The sequence below is a fragment of the Musca autumnalis genome, unplaced genomic scaffold, assembly GCF_047663935.1.
Source record: "Musca autumnalis isolate F117 unplaced genomic scaffold, ASM4766393v1 scaffold_1, whole genome shotgun sequence".
NCBI lineage: Eukaryota > Metazoa > Arthropoda > Insecta > Diptera > Muscidae > Musca > Musca autumnalis.
Genome location: NW_027411644.1, coordinates 120,725,419 through 120,741,999, shown reverse-complemented (window position 1 = coordinate 120,741,999; position 16,581 = coordinate 120,725,419). Strand labels below are relative to the sequence as shown.

Below are 16,581 nucleotides of genomic sequence, written 5' to 3'. Positions count from 1 at the left end.
AAAGAGCAGAACTATGATGTCCTATCATGACAATTGAACTGCAACTGCAAAACTCCAGTTTCTCGATAGTTAGCTATTGAGTTCATATATCACCGCAAATGGTAGCCGCATAAGTCAGTTAGTTCATGTATCCTTTGCCATTAACCGAAACAAAACTCAATGACACAGAGTTAGTCAGTTAGGTATCGAAATACATCCATGCAGGCAACGAAATTGTAACGTAAATTGTTGTGTCACGTTTAATTTGGTAATTTTCATGCAAATTCTATTTTTCGGTTTTGGTTTTCTTCTTTTTCGGTAGGGATTTCTATACACCAACAGTAAGGCCGTCGTAATAACTGTAACTTTGTATGGCTTTTTTGCGAATGCGATTTTCGAAATTTGTGTTGTTTTTTTGTTTGTTTCAGTTAACAGCCTTTATTTTGGCATCATGTCATTTAGAAACATTTCACATTCGACAGTTGTGTGTGACTGCAAACTTTTCGTCTTTAAGCCATTTAAGACAGACATTGAAACGACAACAACAACAAAAAACAGATAAAAACTCCAAATCCCAAAATAAGACTCTTAGTTTTGTACAAAACCCACAGCTAACTGAGTTTAGCTTTAGTTTCAGCTTGAAGCTATTAGCTCCCTCACCCCGCTCTTTTCCCTTGTTAAGATGTGATATTAGATTTCATTTGCATTTCCATCAAATATTACCTGGTTGTGTTCTGCTCCTCAGCTTAGCTTGGATTTACCTTTAATATTGGTTATTCGATTGTCTGCCTGGTGGTGGTGGCTGGTTGTTGCAACTCGTATGGAGTTTGCATTTCATGTAGTTATTTTTTGTGAAGTTTTGTTCGATTTTTGGGTGATTTCAACAAAATTTAATGAAGGGATATTAAATTTAATTTCTATGGTTTGCATTGATTTCGAAAGTTTCCATTTTTTGGAAAATAAAGTTTGTCAATTCTAGGAAAATCAATTGGGAGATAACAAGGCACATATAAATACGTATGCAAGTACATATTTTCATACACATATATACGACGCTTTTGAAATTTGTTTTTCTATTCTGAACGTTAGCGTAATACATGGCCATATTGCGTTTGGTACGATGATTTTTGCTCTTGCATTTATGAAACACCAATATCCAAAGTTCTGAGATTATGTATTTCCTTTCTAGCCTTTTTTAAAAATCATAGTAAAATATTACAAATTAATGGGGCTCTATTCTTGTTCTATGAAAATTGTAAATGAAAAAATAAATGTCAAATGAAAAATTGTATAAAGAAAATATTTTTCATGTAAAAATTTCAAAGAACAAGAATTCGTCCCCTGTGCGTTGATACTTGATTCTTAAAGTGTTACCTCTTACCTTAATTAACTTAACAAACGCCCAGTCCTTTCGCCAGAATACGTTTTCCTTAAACATTGCTCTCTGAGTAATCCAATATTTGTTTAATAAGTTATCAAAAATTATTTTATTTAAATTAAAAAAGCCATTCCCGACCATTTTCATCAATTAAGTTTAAGAGTTTCTTTGGAAAATCGAAAATACGAAGAGTTTCTAACAATCAATCTATTAAATATTCATAACTGTTCGTCATAAAACCGCTGTTATTAACAACAAATTATGCCATTCACTCACCAAAGCACGACAGGGCTCTATAATTGTATTCGTGCCAGGAAAACATAAATCAAAGTTGATGTCTGTCATGTAAAATATAACGGAAAAATTTAATATTTAAAATAATGATAATACTATCATTATACACATCCACATACATATGTACATATGTACATACATACAGGTCAAAAATTTACAAAATGATATTGAGTTTTTTCATTTTGGCCAGACACAAAGCCACGAAAACAGTTGGAGTATTCATAAAACAATAGGTTTTGGGTCCAATTATTCTTTTCCTTGAATAATCGTTAACTCTTCTTTTGTGTTGCCAGAAATGAAACTTAACAAAAGCTTTTATTTTTTAGGAAACTTTCCTTGATTGCCACCCAAAATGATAGTGTGTACTTTGCTTAACATTCAATATTTTCTATTATAGATTTTGAAATTCAATTGGAAATTGGTTTTGTCCAGACTTACATTAGACAATATTTATAGCGGCAATTGACAGTTTGATGGAGAGAGAGAGTGTGTTGAAGTATGTGGGAATCCTATGTTTTCAACATTATTACTTTTAAATAAATACAAATATTTTGAAAAATATTTTTCAATTAAATTAAAAATTGATGACAAAATAATATTTTTCTTAACTAGTTTTGTGTTTTCTTATTTAATTAATAAACTATTAATTTGATTTGATAAAAATGGAAGAATAAAAAATATAAAAAATTAAAAATTATAAAATTGTAGTTTTAACTTAATTATATTAAAATCGATTATTATCAATTGTGTTTTTTATCATTTTAATTCGCTGTAAAATAATAATTAAATCACTAATTACAAATAAAAAAATATTTATATTCAAAATTAACATATAAAAATTATTTTTTAATTTAACTAAAAAAAAACAATAAAAACTAGAAAATATGTTCTTTTATTTTAAAAAATATTTTTCTTCAGTAAACTAAAAAGTAATAAAAACTGAGAATGTGATTGTTAATATAATAAAATATATGCTTTAATATAATATAAAATATACTTCATAATGTATTCAATATTTTAATTTAATATACTACTGATTTGATTTCGAAAATTAAATTAGAAAAAACTTAAACATTATATTTCTTTAATATTTATTTTTTATCTGCAAATGAGAAAATAAATTACATATTTCAGATAAATACAAATATTTAAAAACATTTTTAAAATTAAAAAAAAAAAATAATTTAAACAAAAAAATATTTTGTTTTCAATTTAAGTAACAAAATATAGTTTTTCTCTTTAAATTGTATTACCCCCTGTTTTTGTAAATTTTTTGTTCTTTTCACACGAATTGTAAATTTTTTAGATCGATTTACTCGCATTGGCTCAAATGAAGAGCCCCGATTTTTAAATGATGAAGTCTTATCGATATATGGAACGGTTATACGAAAAATTAGGTACATATGTCTTATGGGGTCTGAGTTATGGATGCCTAAACTATTACGAATATAGAAAAACGAACAAAATTAGTTACAAAAACAGGGGACTAGAAGCTATTTTAAAAATTATAGTTTTTATTAAAATTAATTTATTAAAATTGTTTATTATTCGATTGCAATTATTTTTAGTTCCCTATAAAATAAAAATTCACAAGTAATTACAAATAAAAAGAGAAATTAATTAAACTTTCAAACAAATGCAAATATTAAAAAATATGTTTGGTGATTTGATGATTTTAATTAAATTAAAAATAACAAAAATTGAAAAAAATTTTTTTTTAAATTATGTGTTTCTTAAATTGTTTTTTAGTATTATTGATTTGATTTTTAAAACATATAAATACTAAAAAAAATTTTAATCTAATTACATTAAAATAGATTATTTTCAAATACCTCTACTTCTCTGCAAATAATATTTAAAAATATCACTTTAAAGTAAATATAATAACATACTATTTCTAAATATATTTTATATTTGAAAACTTATTATTATTTTTTCATTTTCTTTGTTTAATTAAAATTTATTTATTAATATTTTTCTTAATTGTAACCATTTGAACGAATTACTTTTATTAATTTGTAATGAATTAATAAAATATAATTTTGCAGATAAGTATTCTTAGATTTTTCAATTAAATTAGAAAAAATTAAAATTTGTAGTTTTTATTATAATTATATTAAAATTAATTGGAACTAATGAATTGTTTTTGAATTATATTTATTTCTCTGTAAAGTAATAATTTATAAATTAATTCCGCGTTGTTTTGCTTCGTGTTCAGTTATATTTTTCATTTTTTTCTTTTAAATTGTTTGCCTTATTGTTGTTACTAGGAAAACAACAGAGAAATGGAAAAACAAAAAAAAAAAAAAAAAACAAAAAAAAACAATAAAATTATAGTAAAATTACGTTGTGGCTTTTTACGTCATCGCTTTGTTTTATTTGCTTTTCATCGCAATTGCGATAACGTTGCCTGCAATTGAACATCTTGTTGTTGTTGTTAAATTGTGATCTTTAATTACAAAGCATGGCTTTGTTGTTTTGTTGTCCATAACTTACAAGACGTAAATAAATAGCAAATTTTAGCAAAGGTCGAGTCAAAAGATCCATCTTCCCTTGTAAGAGGCCTTGGTATTATTAATTTATAAGAAATTCCCCTAAATGTACTTGGTAGCCATACATTTAATTTACTAAAAAAATAAACTTTAAGTTTATTGTGACTTATACAAAACATAAAAAAGTATTTTGGTAAACAAGTACATAAATAAAGACACTTAAAACTATAAGGTATTATTATTAACTATTATAATTCTCTAAAGGCCCCCTATGACCATGGCCTGTGTCTCTGCATCTACACGAGTAAGTTATAGATAACACCAGTGTAATGACAGCAATGAATGTAAACGTGAATAAGCGAGGAAAACGAAACAAAAAAACACACAAAAATACCGCAAATAAGTCGTTTGCTTGTTTATAGGAAAAAAATGCCGGCAATTGTTTTTTCTTTTCTTTTTTTGCACTTGCATCCAGAAATTATTTTATGCCAGCTCAACTTTAGTTAATGCGAATTTATGAAGAGAGATGTAATTTACGGGGAGAAGATAAAAATAAAATAAATTTTGCATTGTTGACGGCAATGTGATTGGTTGGTTGGCTTAAGATATTAGAGAAGCTTACATAAATTAATAATCTAAATTTAAGAATGTATATGTGGATAAAAATGAAAAGAATCTAATAATTTAAGAAAAAATATGAAGTCAATTAATGTTTCATTCTGAAGATGTCACAAATAAGTTGATAACAAAATACATTTTTTGATGTACAACCAAAAAGTTGAAGTTCCATATTTCAATAAAAACGATTTTACAATATAAGCGAAAATATTAATCTTTCCCTTTGAACAGTTGATTTTCTTAGTATTAATGAAAAAAATCACTTAATTAATATTACTAAATATATTTATTAATTGAATAAAACAAAATAGTGTGATTTAATTAATATGAACAAAACTTTGAAATATAATTCATCAATTAATAATATTCTTTCATTAAAGCAATGAAAATATTCATTGCGTCTTCGCTACGTTTTTGTGCAACATGCTCTCATATCGACACCGTTAAAGTTTTTTCAACTATTATTTTTGATAAAAATATTAGCATATATTGACTATAAGTTTCGATATATAAATTGTTATAAATTTGTTTTTAAAATATTATTTGTGAGAATTAACAAAATGTCTAAAAATTGGCGAAGCCTCCCCACCCATAGGGCGGCTTCGCCATCGATATGGGACAATCGCCAACAGACTTTTAAACTGTAATTTACCATACTTCTTCCTCAAATATGAGGAAGAAGGAACATGTTGCATGCATAATATTCGATTTTAACTTCACATTACAGTGTGGAATATCTATGACACAAAGAATTTAAGTTAAACATGACAAATTTCTGACATTAACCCACTACACCCCTATCAAGGCGTAGACGCCCCACCCCTTAAATATTTCATAATATGAATATGTTTACTTTTGTAATTGGGATTTCTATTCTTCGGTAATTGTCGTCTAACGGTATAAAATATGTTTTTGATATCACAAAAGGTAAAGAAGATATCACAAAACATACCTACCATAAATATATTTCCCAAAACACTGAAAACACACAACCGCGTGCGTCCACTAATATACCTATGACATAATTGTCAGCTTTTGGGAGATGATAGATCTTCGTTAAACTCACAATTTTGCCTTTAACTGATTTTCTCTGGCACTTGTAGTTATCGAGAAAATCGGCACTGGCGTAGCCGCCCCAGTGGTGAAGCCGCCCCACTTTACCATATATCAGAGACTTTTGATTCCATTACTTTAATGAACCTCACAGAAGAAATGTTTATTGATTTTTTTCAACTCCTTTATTCATAATTTATCTCTCCATATAATCTTGTCGAAAGACAAGATTATTGGTTGTATAGTTGGCATATACAATTTCAGCATTCATATATCGAAGAATCAGAAAACATTGGCAACACTTTTTGAACATTATTCGTATTATGTGTGAATTATTTGTCATTGATCTACGTAGGTTCGAAATCCGTGTACAATTTTATGTTGTGTTAATTTCTTTCACTCGAAAATATTTACTTCAATATCACTTGCACTGTGCGTATTCAACATATTTTTGGCATGAAATATTTTGCTGGGTTCTGCTACAAAAAAGTAATTGCTGACACATATTCAACAATATTTTGCATCATTTCTATGTGAAAAAAATATAGACTTGATCTAGAATCACAAGTTGTTATATTTCCTGTTATTGAAATAAAAATAAACTAGATTTCATGTTGTTACTTCTAGATTTGTTGTTTTGCATTTAAAATAAAATGTTGATCTTGTTCCGAACATACTTTTGATTTTATTTTCTAACATAAATCGTTCAAAATATAAAATAAAAAAATAAAACAACTTCAGAATTATATAAATTGCAGTAATTCTTGAACCTGTGCGTTAGGTGTTGCATATTCTTTTTATTTATATTTCAAGCAGCTTTCCAATTGTAAAATCAAGATATTAAAAGCTATTCAACACGCCATGGTATTCATAGCATTATTGTGACGCTTTTCTGTAGCTCATAGTAAGTCATACGGTTTGAATGAATAATTACATTTGAGGTTAACTTGTTTCGAATACAAAAAAAAACGAACACCATTTATAATGCGTATTTCCAGCCAGATTGTATCAATGATTTTTCATAGGAAATCCCCCAGAATAATATAGACAATTTTACAATTACAGTAATGTTTAAAATTGGTAAAACATATTTTTTCTAATGAATTATCATAACTTCTTATCAAAAAAAGGGGGTTTTTATATAACCTATAATATATAATAAGAAATTACAGTTTCGATTAATAATAGGTGAAATATTTTTAATCGAAACTGTAATTTCTTATTACTTGTTTCAATATAAATGCATTATGCCACACAAGTTTCTTTCTGGGGATCAGGTAAAGATAATAGCTTATGGTAAACAGCTTTTATATACATATGTACATATTTTTCTATAAAAATAAATAAAATGTTAATAAGCGACAGCATTTAAATTTTGTTTTACAACAAATTTGTATTTGTAACATTTTATACAAATATTTGTTTTTTTTTGTTCTTTTCGGAATTTTAAATGAACACAAATTTTTGTTTTGAAATGTAAAAGCTGTTACAACTACAACAATTGGCAAGTTTATTTTTCCTGCTCTGGCTTTTGCATACCGTTTGTTTTGATAGATATAAATAATTTACATATTATGTATTTATGTATGTATGTACATAAGTACGGTTGTCATTTCCCTAGGTAAAACAAGCAACAAATAGACGATGGTGGCTAAAAACTTGTGTCACTTTCAGGGTTTTTGTTGCTTACAGACAAATTTATTTTGTGAGAAAAATACCTCGTGTCGTCAGACTCTTCCATCATCAACAGCGCTTTTATTGAGCCAAAGTAAGATATACTCGTATATATTTGTGTATTTAAATAATTACAAAAACAAAACAAGAATAATTTCAATTTTGTGAAAAATAGAAAAATTCAAAACATATTGATGCTAAATAACAAACAACAACTGCCAATACTTACACTACTACATGATAACCACCATCAATGCCAGGCCAGGCCATGGAAAAAGCCAGCCATATATGTATTGTGATTGTAGTAGTTGGCCTAGTTATATGAGGATGTACCTAGGTGCTGTGTTTTTTTTTTCTGTTCTGTGTGAATCAGAAAACCCATTACAACAATAACTACAACAACAGCCATAACAGCTATCGTAAAAGTAATGCAAACAAACAATTCTTAATTCAACTTCCGCATTGCATAAAAGCAATGAAAATTAAACGAGAAAATAGAAACAACAACAGCAACAAAACCACACGTATAGTATACAAAATTGGGAATGAATGCGAGCGATTAATGGTAAGAAGATGAAGGAGGAAATAAAATAGAATATAGAATAGAATGAAAATAACACAGATGCTATGATTGAAAATAATACTAACAAAAACAAGTTACAGCGATGGACAAAAAACAAAAATAATGGAATTTCTTTTGGGAATTATTTTAAAATATTTAATTGGGCCTCACAATGCGCCTGAACTAACACTAAATGAAAGGAGCTTACAGCTGGGATGTTTTTGCGGATTCTGATTTTGCATGGAAACCGCAAGTTTTATCGAAATAAGATTAGAGAAAATGTTGTAGATATGAAACATTATCTTTAGTCCCACTTCGATAAAGCTTGCGGTTTCCAAGCAAAATTCTGAAAAAATTAAGCAAAACCTAAAAAAGGACACATTTTTGACCGCTAGTTATTTAGAATTCCCTCAGGGTATATTTTTCTCACCTATGAACATTGTAGTTTTAGAATCCGCAAAAACTTCCGACGTGTAAGCTCTTTTCATTTAAAGTTAGTTCAGGCCCATCGTGCCCTGCGAATGCTTGGCCATTGGTCCGCACAAAATGTTAATCAAAGTCGAGTGAAATTGCTACGTACATATTAGTCTTTCAAAAAAAAATATTTTTAATCATTTTATATAAATATATAATTGTTCCACAAACATCCTAGAAGGGAGGCTTCTCTGATATCAATGAGTGCACCCCGATTCATATTTACTCAACGGCGTGTCTTACGACACCACTTTTGTAGAGAAGTTTTACGTGACTGAAATACTCAGGAACATTACTGAGGGGTATTTCGCCATCGTTGAAAATTTTTTGATGTTACCTGGCCGGGGAATCGAGCCCACAACCATCAGCGTGCAAGGCTGGTGTGCACACCATTGCATCACGGTGGCACCCTTTTAATAATTTTAGCCCGATTCTACTTTTACTTCAATATTATGGGGCTCCCTTACATTCATCGAGTCCGTGTCAGTATCACCACCGTGTCGAACATTGGGCGACGCCCCTTATAGAGAAGTTTTTCATAGCCAAGTTTAATATAACTAAGTATCCGGGAGGTATGAATCATAAACCAATTTGATAACAAATCGTAAAGTTCAACTCCATTGGACAATAATTGCCCCACAACCTACATTTCCCCGTAGGCCGAATGCTGTAAGTCTATTCATATCTGAGATGGAATTTAAGAATTCTTTTCGTGCTGAACATGGTAATTTTTTTGAAGATTTTTAGAATGAATTGAAACGCCGATTCTTCACCTATACAGCTATAATACAAGTATTATCAATGATATCCACAAGGAAGCATTCAGATTTGTTCAAGTTAGTGATTCACTAAAATGAACATATGAACTATGAATGTCAATATCCTTAATTTCAGTTGACTGTACTAAGATCAATAAACGAAGGATCTTAATGAATTTGGTTTAGCATACAAGTATTACCAATAAGACCAACAGGAAAGAGTAAAAATGGGTTGAATTGAGCGATTCACTAAAAAGAACATATGAACTATACAGTTTACTGAAGATAGTTTAATTATGCTATATTGTGTATGAATGTGTGTGATTTCACGTAATAAACGAAAGTGTAAATGAACGATTCCGTTCCGAACTAAACAAACAACTATGTAGACTGATGAACTACGTTAAGGAACTAGTCGAATAAAGAGGTGAACTTTAAGAAACCCCCATTTTACATTTTTAATGCAGCACTCGTTGTAATACGGCTCTGTTGAAAAGAGTTTTTTCTTTCTAGTTAATTTAGCTGATCGTTCCTTTAAGTTCAGCTCCTTCAAGTGAACTAGTTCATTCGTTCGCCAATAAGCTCTGTCAGGCAGTTGTTTCTTTTTTAATTATATAGTTCCTTGATTTTCCGCTCGATGTTTAATTAACTAGTAATCTACAATCGACTATATTGACTGATCTAGTTTATACCATCTTTTCACTGAATCGTTCAATAGAACTAGATCGTTCATGAGCTGTACAACTCTATTATTAAATGAACAAGTTACTCTTTTAAGACAGTAATTCAGGACTGTTGTTTTACAGTTCGTTATCACTTTTAGTTCAGAATTTTTGTAAAGTTTATTTGTAGTGTAGCTCCTTAGTTCCATAGTTTGCAAATTCATCGTGTGTGTGACCACGGTAGTCATTTCATTAGTTTATTAACATGTTTGTTCGTTGAGTTTGGCTCCTTAGTACTACCCTTAGTACTACACTAAAGCCTTCTTTGTAGTGTGGATCTTATCCTAGCTAGTTTTTATAGGTCCTTTGAGTTTACCGAAGTTTTTCGATGGCTTGCTGGTAGTTCCCCTATTTTTTCTTCAATATTTGATTATTGTTGATTATTATGATCGAATATTTTAGCTGAACTATTTTGGAGGAAACCTACTCTGATTTACAGAATTTTTAAAATAATTTGCTGAAACATTACCTATTTGTCTTTAAATTGAATAAACTTTTAATTGCCACTGTATTCAGAATATATATGGTAGCAAGTGAATGAATGATCAACAACAACAACCGAAATACTAAAATTACTGTTTACATATTGAATTTTAATTGTAATTTTATAGAACTGCAAGCGAATATTTCGTTTGCAAAATATTTAAAAAATGATAACACTTATGAATAAATTTATTTCTGAGAGAGAATCTTAATTGGAGGTACAAGGAAATAAATAAAAATTTTAGAAAAAAAAAATTAAACTAAAAGCATTAAAATTTCCCATATGTTTTCTTTTCAAAACTATAACAAATAACCCACTTTACCTTTCCCTCTCCTCATTTTAATTAACAACGAAGCTCCTCACGATGTGTTGGGAAAATTAAATAAATAAACAACAACTTAAAACCAACAGTGATGGAAGCAAAACAAAAAAAAAAATATATATATCCAAAAAGGAAAACAAAATTTTGAAAATTACATCAGTTTAGTAAATTGCAAAATAGTTATGGAAACACACACACACAACAAAGTTTATTTATCTTCAATGAACGAACGGAAAGCCTTTCAATTTCAAATTAATAGAAAATTTCAAATTGATTTTCAATTCATTAAAATTCAATTGAAATGACTGGGGTATGTACATTCATTTTGCGGAGGAGGGGGTTAGAAATAAATCAATTAGACATTTGATGGTGGTTGGCAATTTGTATGGGATTATAATTTAGGCACGCACTGTGGATGCATGGTTGGTTGGCTGACAGAGATGCACTTTGTAGCAACATCTCTTTGGGAAAATGTCTTTTATTCATTAAACCTCCACCATCTCCACATTATCATCATCACCATAATAGACACTGTTGCCGTCATCCGTGAATGCGGTTATGACTATTACGAATGTATGTATAGATGTATGAATCTATGGGTCATTTCTATGGCAAAGCTATAATGGAGAAAACCCATCCATTGGTCTTGCTGTGACCAAGAAGACTATGTGTGTAAAATGATACAACAAATTCAATTGCAACAACTTTATAACGCAGTAGGTTATGGCTTTTCTATTAAGAGTTTGTGTGTGTGTGCGTGCAGAGAATACAAATTTTATACATATCAACACATTGAAGTTGAAGTTTCCACACAAATCGTTTTTTTTGCTGTTGTTGTTGCCTTTAAGAAGTTATAGCTAAGCTGGAAGCAATTATCTCAAGTTAAGCGTGTTTTGATGTCATAATAACAACAACAATAACAATAATAAGGGCCACACCCGATCTCAGCTAAACAAAAGAAAAAAGCAGTAACGCTGCATGACGTCTTTCTCTTCAATTGTTGATTTGATGAATTCTCAATTGTTATATACACACATACACTTGTAGACAGTTGGTCAAGTAAGCTTTTTCAGAAGGAAAAAATGGGGAATTCTGAGTGAAATCTGAAATTTTTGCAAAAAGTGGTTTTTGATTTCCTTTATTTTTTGCTGTATTGATGATGCTCCTCAGCAAAATATTTCAGCATATTTTTTGAGATTTTTTGACTAATGGTTCCAGAGATATCGCGCCTTGCAAAAGTAGAATATTATAAAAACTATTTGCAAAGAAATGCTCATAACTTCTTTAATATTGGTCCAAATAGAAACAACAAATTTTTTTATATATTTTGTTTTTCTGTCTGCTAACTAATAGAAAATAGAGAACAAAATTGCATAGTGGGCTTTGTTGCAATTTTCGCGATTTAACATTTAAAATCAATTTTTATAAATGATTGTGTTCTTTGATTTTCTTGATTTTTTTTGTATTAAACTGCGATTAATTACAAAAATTGTAGGACCTATTTTGTAGTGGGATTCGAATAATAACTATTTTCTCTATTTTTTTTTAATTTGTCAATAAATTTTTTTCATTTTATTTCAGAGTGAAACTTTTGTTATTTTACAAAAAATAAATAAATAAAAGAATATAAAATTAAAATTTTTACATTTGTTTTATTAAAGTATTTATCTTAAACATCTTAAATACTGCTTCATTTTTCGATTTTTAAAATGATTTAGGAGTTGTTTACCAACCCGACAATAAACTAAGTAAATTGATAATCAAATAACCACAGCATGGGAATTATATGAATGGGCATCCGTGCAGAATAATCCACCAATTATTAAAGTGATATTTTCACCAGAAGATGATTTTTTAAACACGAAAACGGATTTGAATTTGAATATCGCGGCCAAAAAAACATCATTCAGTATCACCCACTAATGCTGGTACAATAATTGCAAAACCATCTTCAAAATCGAAAAAAAGAAGTTGTAATTAAGATGTTTACTATAAATTCCTAAACAAAATAACAAAACCAATTTTTAAAAATTTAATTTTTTTATTTTTTAGTAAATTAACAAATGTTTCACACTGATATAAAGGAAACATTTTATTGACAAATTGAAAAAAAATTGAATAAATAGTATTTATTCGAATCTCACTAACAAAAAGAACTTAAATTTTTTGTAATTAATCGTTGATAATACGTAGGTAATACAAAAACAAATCAAAAAATCGAATAGTGCAATCATTGATAAAAATTGATTTTAAATACTAAATAACGAAAATTGCGACCAAGCCCACTTTGCAATTTTTTCCTGTCTTTTATTAGATAGCTGATAAAAAAGCAAAAAATATAAAAAAATATTTTTTTCTATTTTTACCAATATTAAAGAAATTATGACCAATCCTTTGCGTATAGTTTTTACAGAATTCGAAATTTTCAAGGCACAACATCTTTGGAACCATTAGTCAAAAAATCTAAAAATATAATGAAACGTTTTTCTGAGGAGCAGCATCAACAAAAAGGGAAATGAAAAACCACTTCTTTACAAAAGTGACCGATTTCACTCAGAATTCCCAATATGTTTGTATTTGTGCCAGAGCTATTTCCTTATATTTGTAATTTACTTATAAATATAAATGTTAATAAATAAATAAATGTATGTATTAGACTCGAAAATCCGGAAACGGTTTTAGCTCCGGCTCAACTGAACCGATTACAACAAAATAAGTATCGTTCGATAGCTTAGTGGAATACCTAAGACAAACTGAGAACGACACTGGGACTTTATATTGTAAAAACGAAAATAAAAATCTCTCTCAGACTTCCTGATAACACGATACTTTTGGGGAGTGCAACCAACCACTGTTTACATCCTTCCGCTAAGCCCTTAAGAGCGGCGCGTCTACATTTAATTGCATGGGCACTGAGTGGCGGAACATTCAACCCTTTGAAATAATGACGACTTAGGGAAAACGCCAAAATCCTATGGGAAAAACGAGATCATGACAAAACAAAGAACCTACTATTAATGTGTAAGGTAGACATAACTAAACTTACTACGATCCTTACAGGACACCTTGGGCTACAAGGGCATCTGCAAAAATAGGTTGTGCAGATAAAAGCGTCGCAAATGATTATTTCGATGAGTTACAAACAGAAAACATAATATGTTAATATTTTATAAGAAGTTTGTGTTTCTATCCTTGCCTATGCCAGGACTGGTACTAATTGGAGCAATAATTTATTTTTTTATTTCACTTGAAATTATTGCACACTTTTGTTTTGCCATAATAAATTGTAAACCAGTGCTGGTTGCTCTTCTTCCTATTGTTATTGTATTTTCATTTGTTGCGTATATTTGTTTTGTTTTTATTGTTTTCTTTTTTCACATACGCTTGATTATCAATTGAGAACGTGGCCGGCATTTGATGCTTACACCATACACATAATATTATTTATTCTGCCGCCACTATAACGCGCAGTGCTTTGAAATTTTCCAGTTATTGCCAGTAGTAGTACTCTGATGATAACTAGGAAATGTTGACAGTGAAGATGACAGACCCAGTAATACTAGGACTTGGTCACACTGTGTGTTCTGATGGTGGCCGGCCGTTTTTCCATATTCTTTTTTGCTCATGGTTCTTTCGATTCCTAGTAGTCACTTGAAACAAATGCTTATCGCTTCGTAACAAAAAGGAGAAAAAAATAACAAAACAATAACACTATTTTGCTTTACATTTGAGTATGGCGCATTAGATGTCGTCGCGACGTCTATGAAATAATTTAATTAATTTATTTTTTTATATATTTTCTGTTTAAGCTGCTATCACCATTTCGTTGGTGAATTGAGTGCTATTGCGGGCAGGGAAATATGACTGCAGTTAACAGTGCAATTGAGTTACCCAGTGAAATGTTTTGCAAAGAAGCAATGGAAAACACTTAACGGGGAAATGTGTGTTTGAGCTCTTATACTCAAAGGGACTACACAGATAAACACAAACTTCATCCTTTTAATATATTAAACAATAAATTCAGAGAAGGACATAATCATGGCGATATTTTTTAGCACCAAAATAATTTTTAAATTTCACTATGAAATACTAAAATAATTTTATTGCCAATAGCTGTCAATAATTTTTTCTTTGCGGAATTTTATTGATTTGAAACAATTAAAAATTGTTTCTTTGAGAATGAAATTTTCACTGCAAATTTTATTGCTGGTTTTTTTATTTTTTATTTGCTTTCCATGTGTATTTTATAGGCCATAAATAATTACTGGAAACAGTACTTAATGCATCATTAACATATTGCCCTCTTGAGGCCTCTTTGACACTTTAAAGTTTTCAAGAAATTTCAAGAAATAATTAATAAGGCAAGTGGCTTATTGACGTGGAGTCAACAAATAGAAATTTTATTAAAATAAAATTTTATTTAAACACGTAACGCAGAGTTTTTTAAATCTTCTTTCTGCTTTTGTTATATTTACACAATTTGCCTTGAAATTTCAAATTAATGATTTTGCCTTGCAACAATTTCAAGTGCATTTCCACATAAAACAATTGAATATGAATCAAGTCAAGTGAGTGTCAGGGCTATCCCCACAATAATATCCCCCAACAACAATAATTATGACGAGTTGCTGTCATAGGAACAAATGAAACAAAAAAACAGAAACGGTAGACTTCTTTATAAATCCCCATTTAATTCAACAACAATTACCACATTCATACATAGAGAAGAAGATAAGATAACAATTTGCGACGTAATTGTTATTACTATTTTCTAGGTTTCAACTATTATTATTATTACTGTTTTTTGTTATATCAACTAATATTCCCCTGCTGTTTTTTTTTTCGTTTTGTTTATAATAAAAAATAACGTCTGGCGAAACTAAACAAATAATTTATTATAAAACACTCTCGCACACTCTACGTACGTGTGTATGTGTGTTTTCTTTTAATTGTATAATTTATTTTCCAGACAGTGACAACTAAACGACACTAGTTTTACAAAAATTGCATTAATTTATTTCGTATGTTTTTTTTAGTTTGATTATTTTTATTATGGCACCATCACCACTGTTGCTGTCATTAGTTGCTGTTTATTTAATTTCTTTTTATTTATATAATTTGCATACATTTTTGTTGTCTACATTTATAGGCGGAAGTGTTTAAAAAGAGTTGCAAGTTCGAGTGTATAGTAATGTATGAATGAATTCCAGGCAACTTGTTTTGATTATATTTTTTATTCTCCATAAAGAAATTAAAAACTTACTTGTGTTGCGGCGTGGCTGATAATGGCACCTCAATACTGTGTGATGGCTTGCGTCTGTCTCCACCCATGTCGGCTAAACGTGCAAAATCTGTATCCTGATCGGCTAAACGTGCTGAGCGTCTCGATTCCAAGAGACGCACTTCTTCTAAACGTTTTTTCAGTTCAATGGGTTCCTGCAAAAAATACAAAGGGAAGGTAAGAGGAGAAAATTAATAAATGTTGGCAAACACAATGGAAAAAATAGTTATTGTAAACAGATGTTTTGTTTAAATTTTAAATGAAAAGAAAAAGTTTTTTCCCTATAATTTGCATCGTCATTATAGAACATGTTCGTTGCTTTGAAAAAAAAAAAAAACAATTGTAAATTGTTTCCAATAAAATTCATAAATATTATAGACTTTATAATAAATTTATATGGATTTATGTTAGGTTAAATAACAAGGAAGAAATGTTTTAAGCAATTTTTGGGATAGAAATTACACCCACAAAATATTCCAACCCATTATTT

The 16,581-nt window shown here is 29.3% G+C and overlaps 1 protein-coding gene across 2 annotated transcripts in view; it reads right to left on the bottom strand.

The window, feature by feature from the left end:
• Positions 1–16,581, bottom strand: part of Glut4EF (Glucose transporter 4 enhancer factor) — a 564,138-nt gene that overhangs the window by 174,064 nt on the left and 373,493 nt on the right. For both annotated transcript variants that reach the window (XM_073991367.1, XM_073991375.1), the window contains exon 2: positions 16,074–16,246. In XM_073991367.1, coding sequence (XP_073847468.1) covers positions 16,074–16,246 — 173 coding nt within the window. The remainder of the gene's footprint in view (positions 1–16,073; positions 16,247–16,581) is intronic.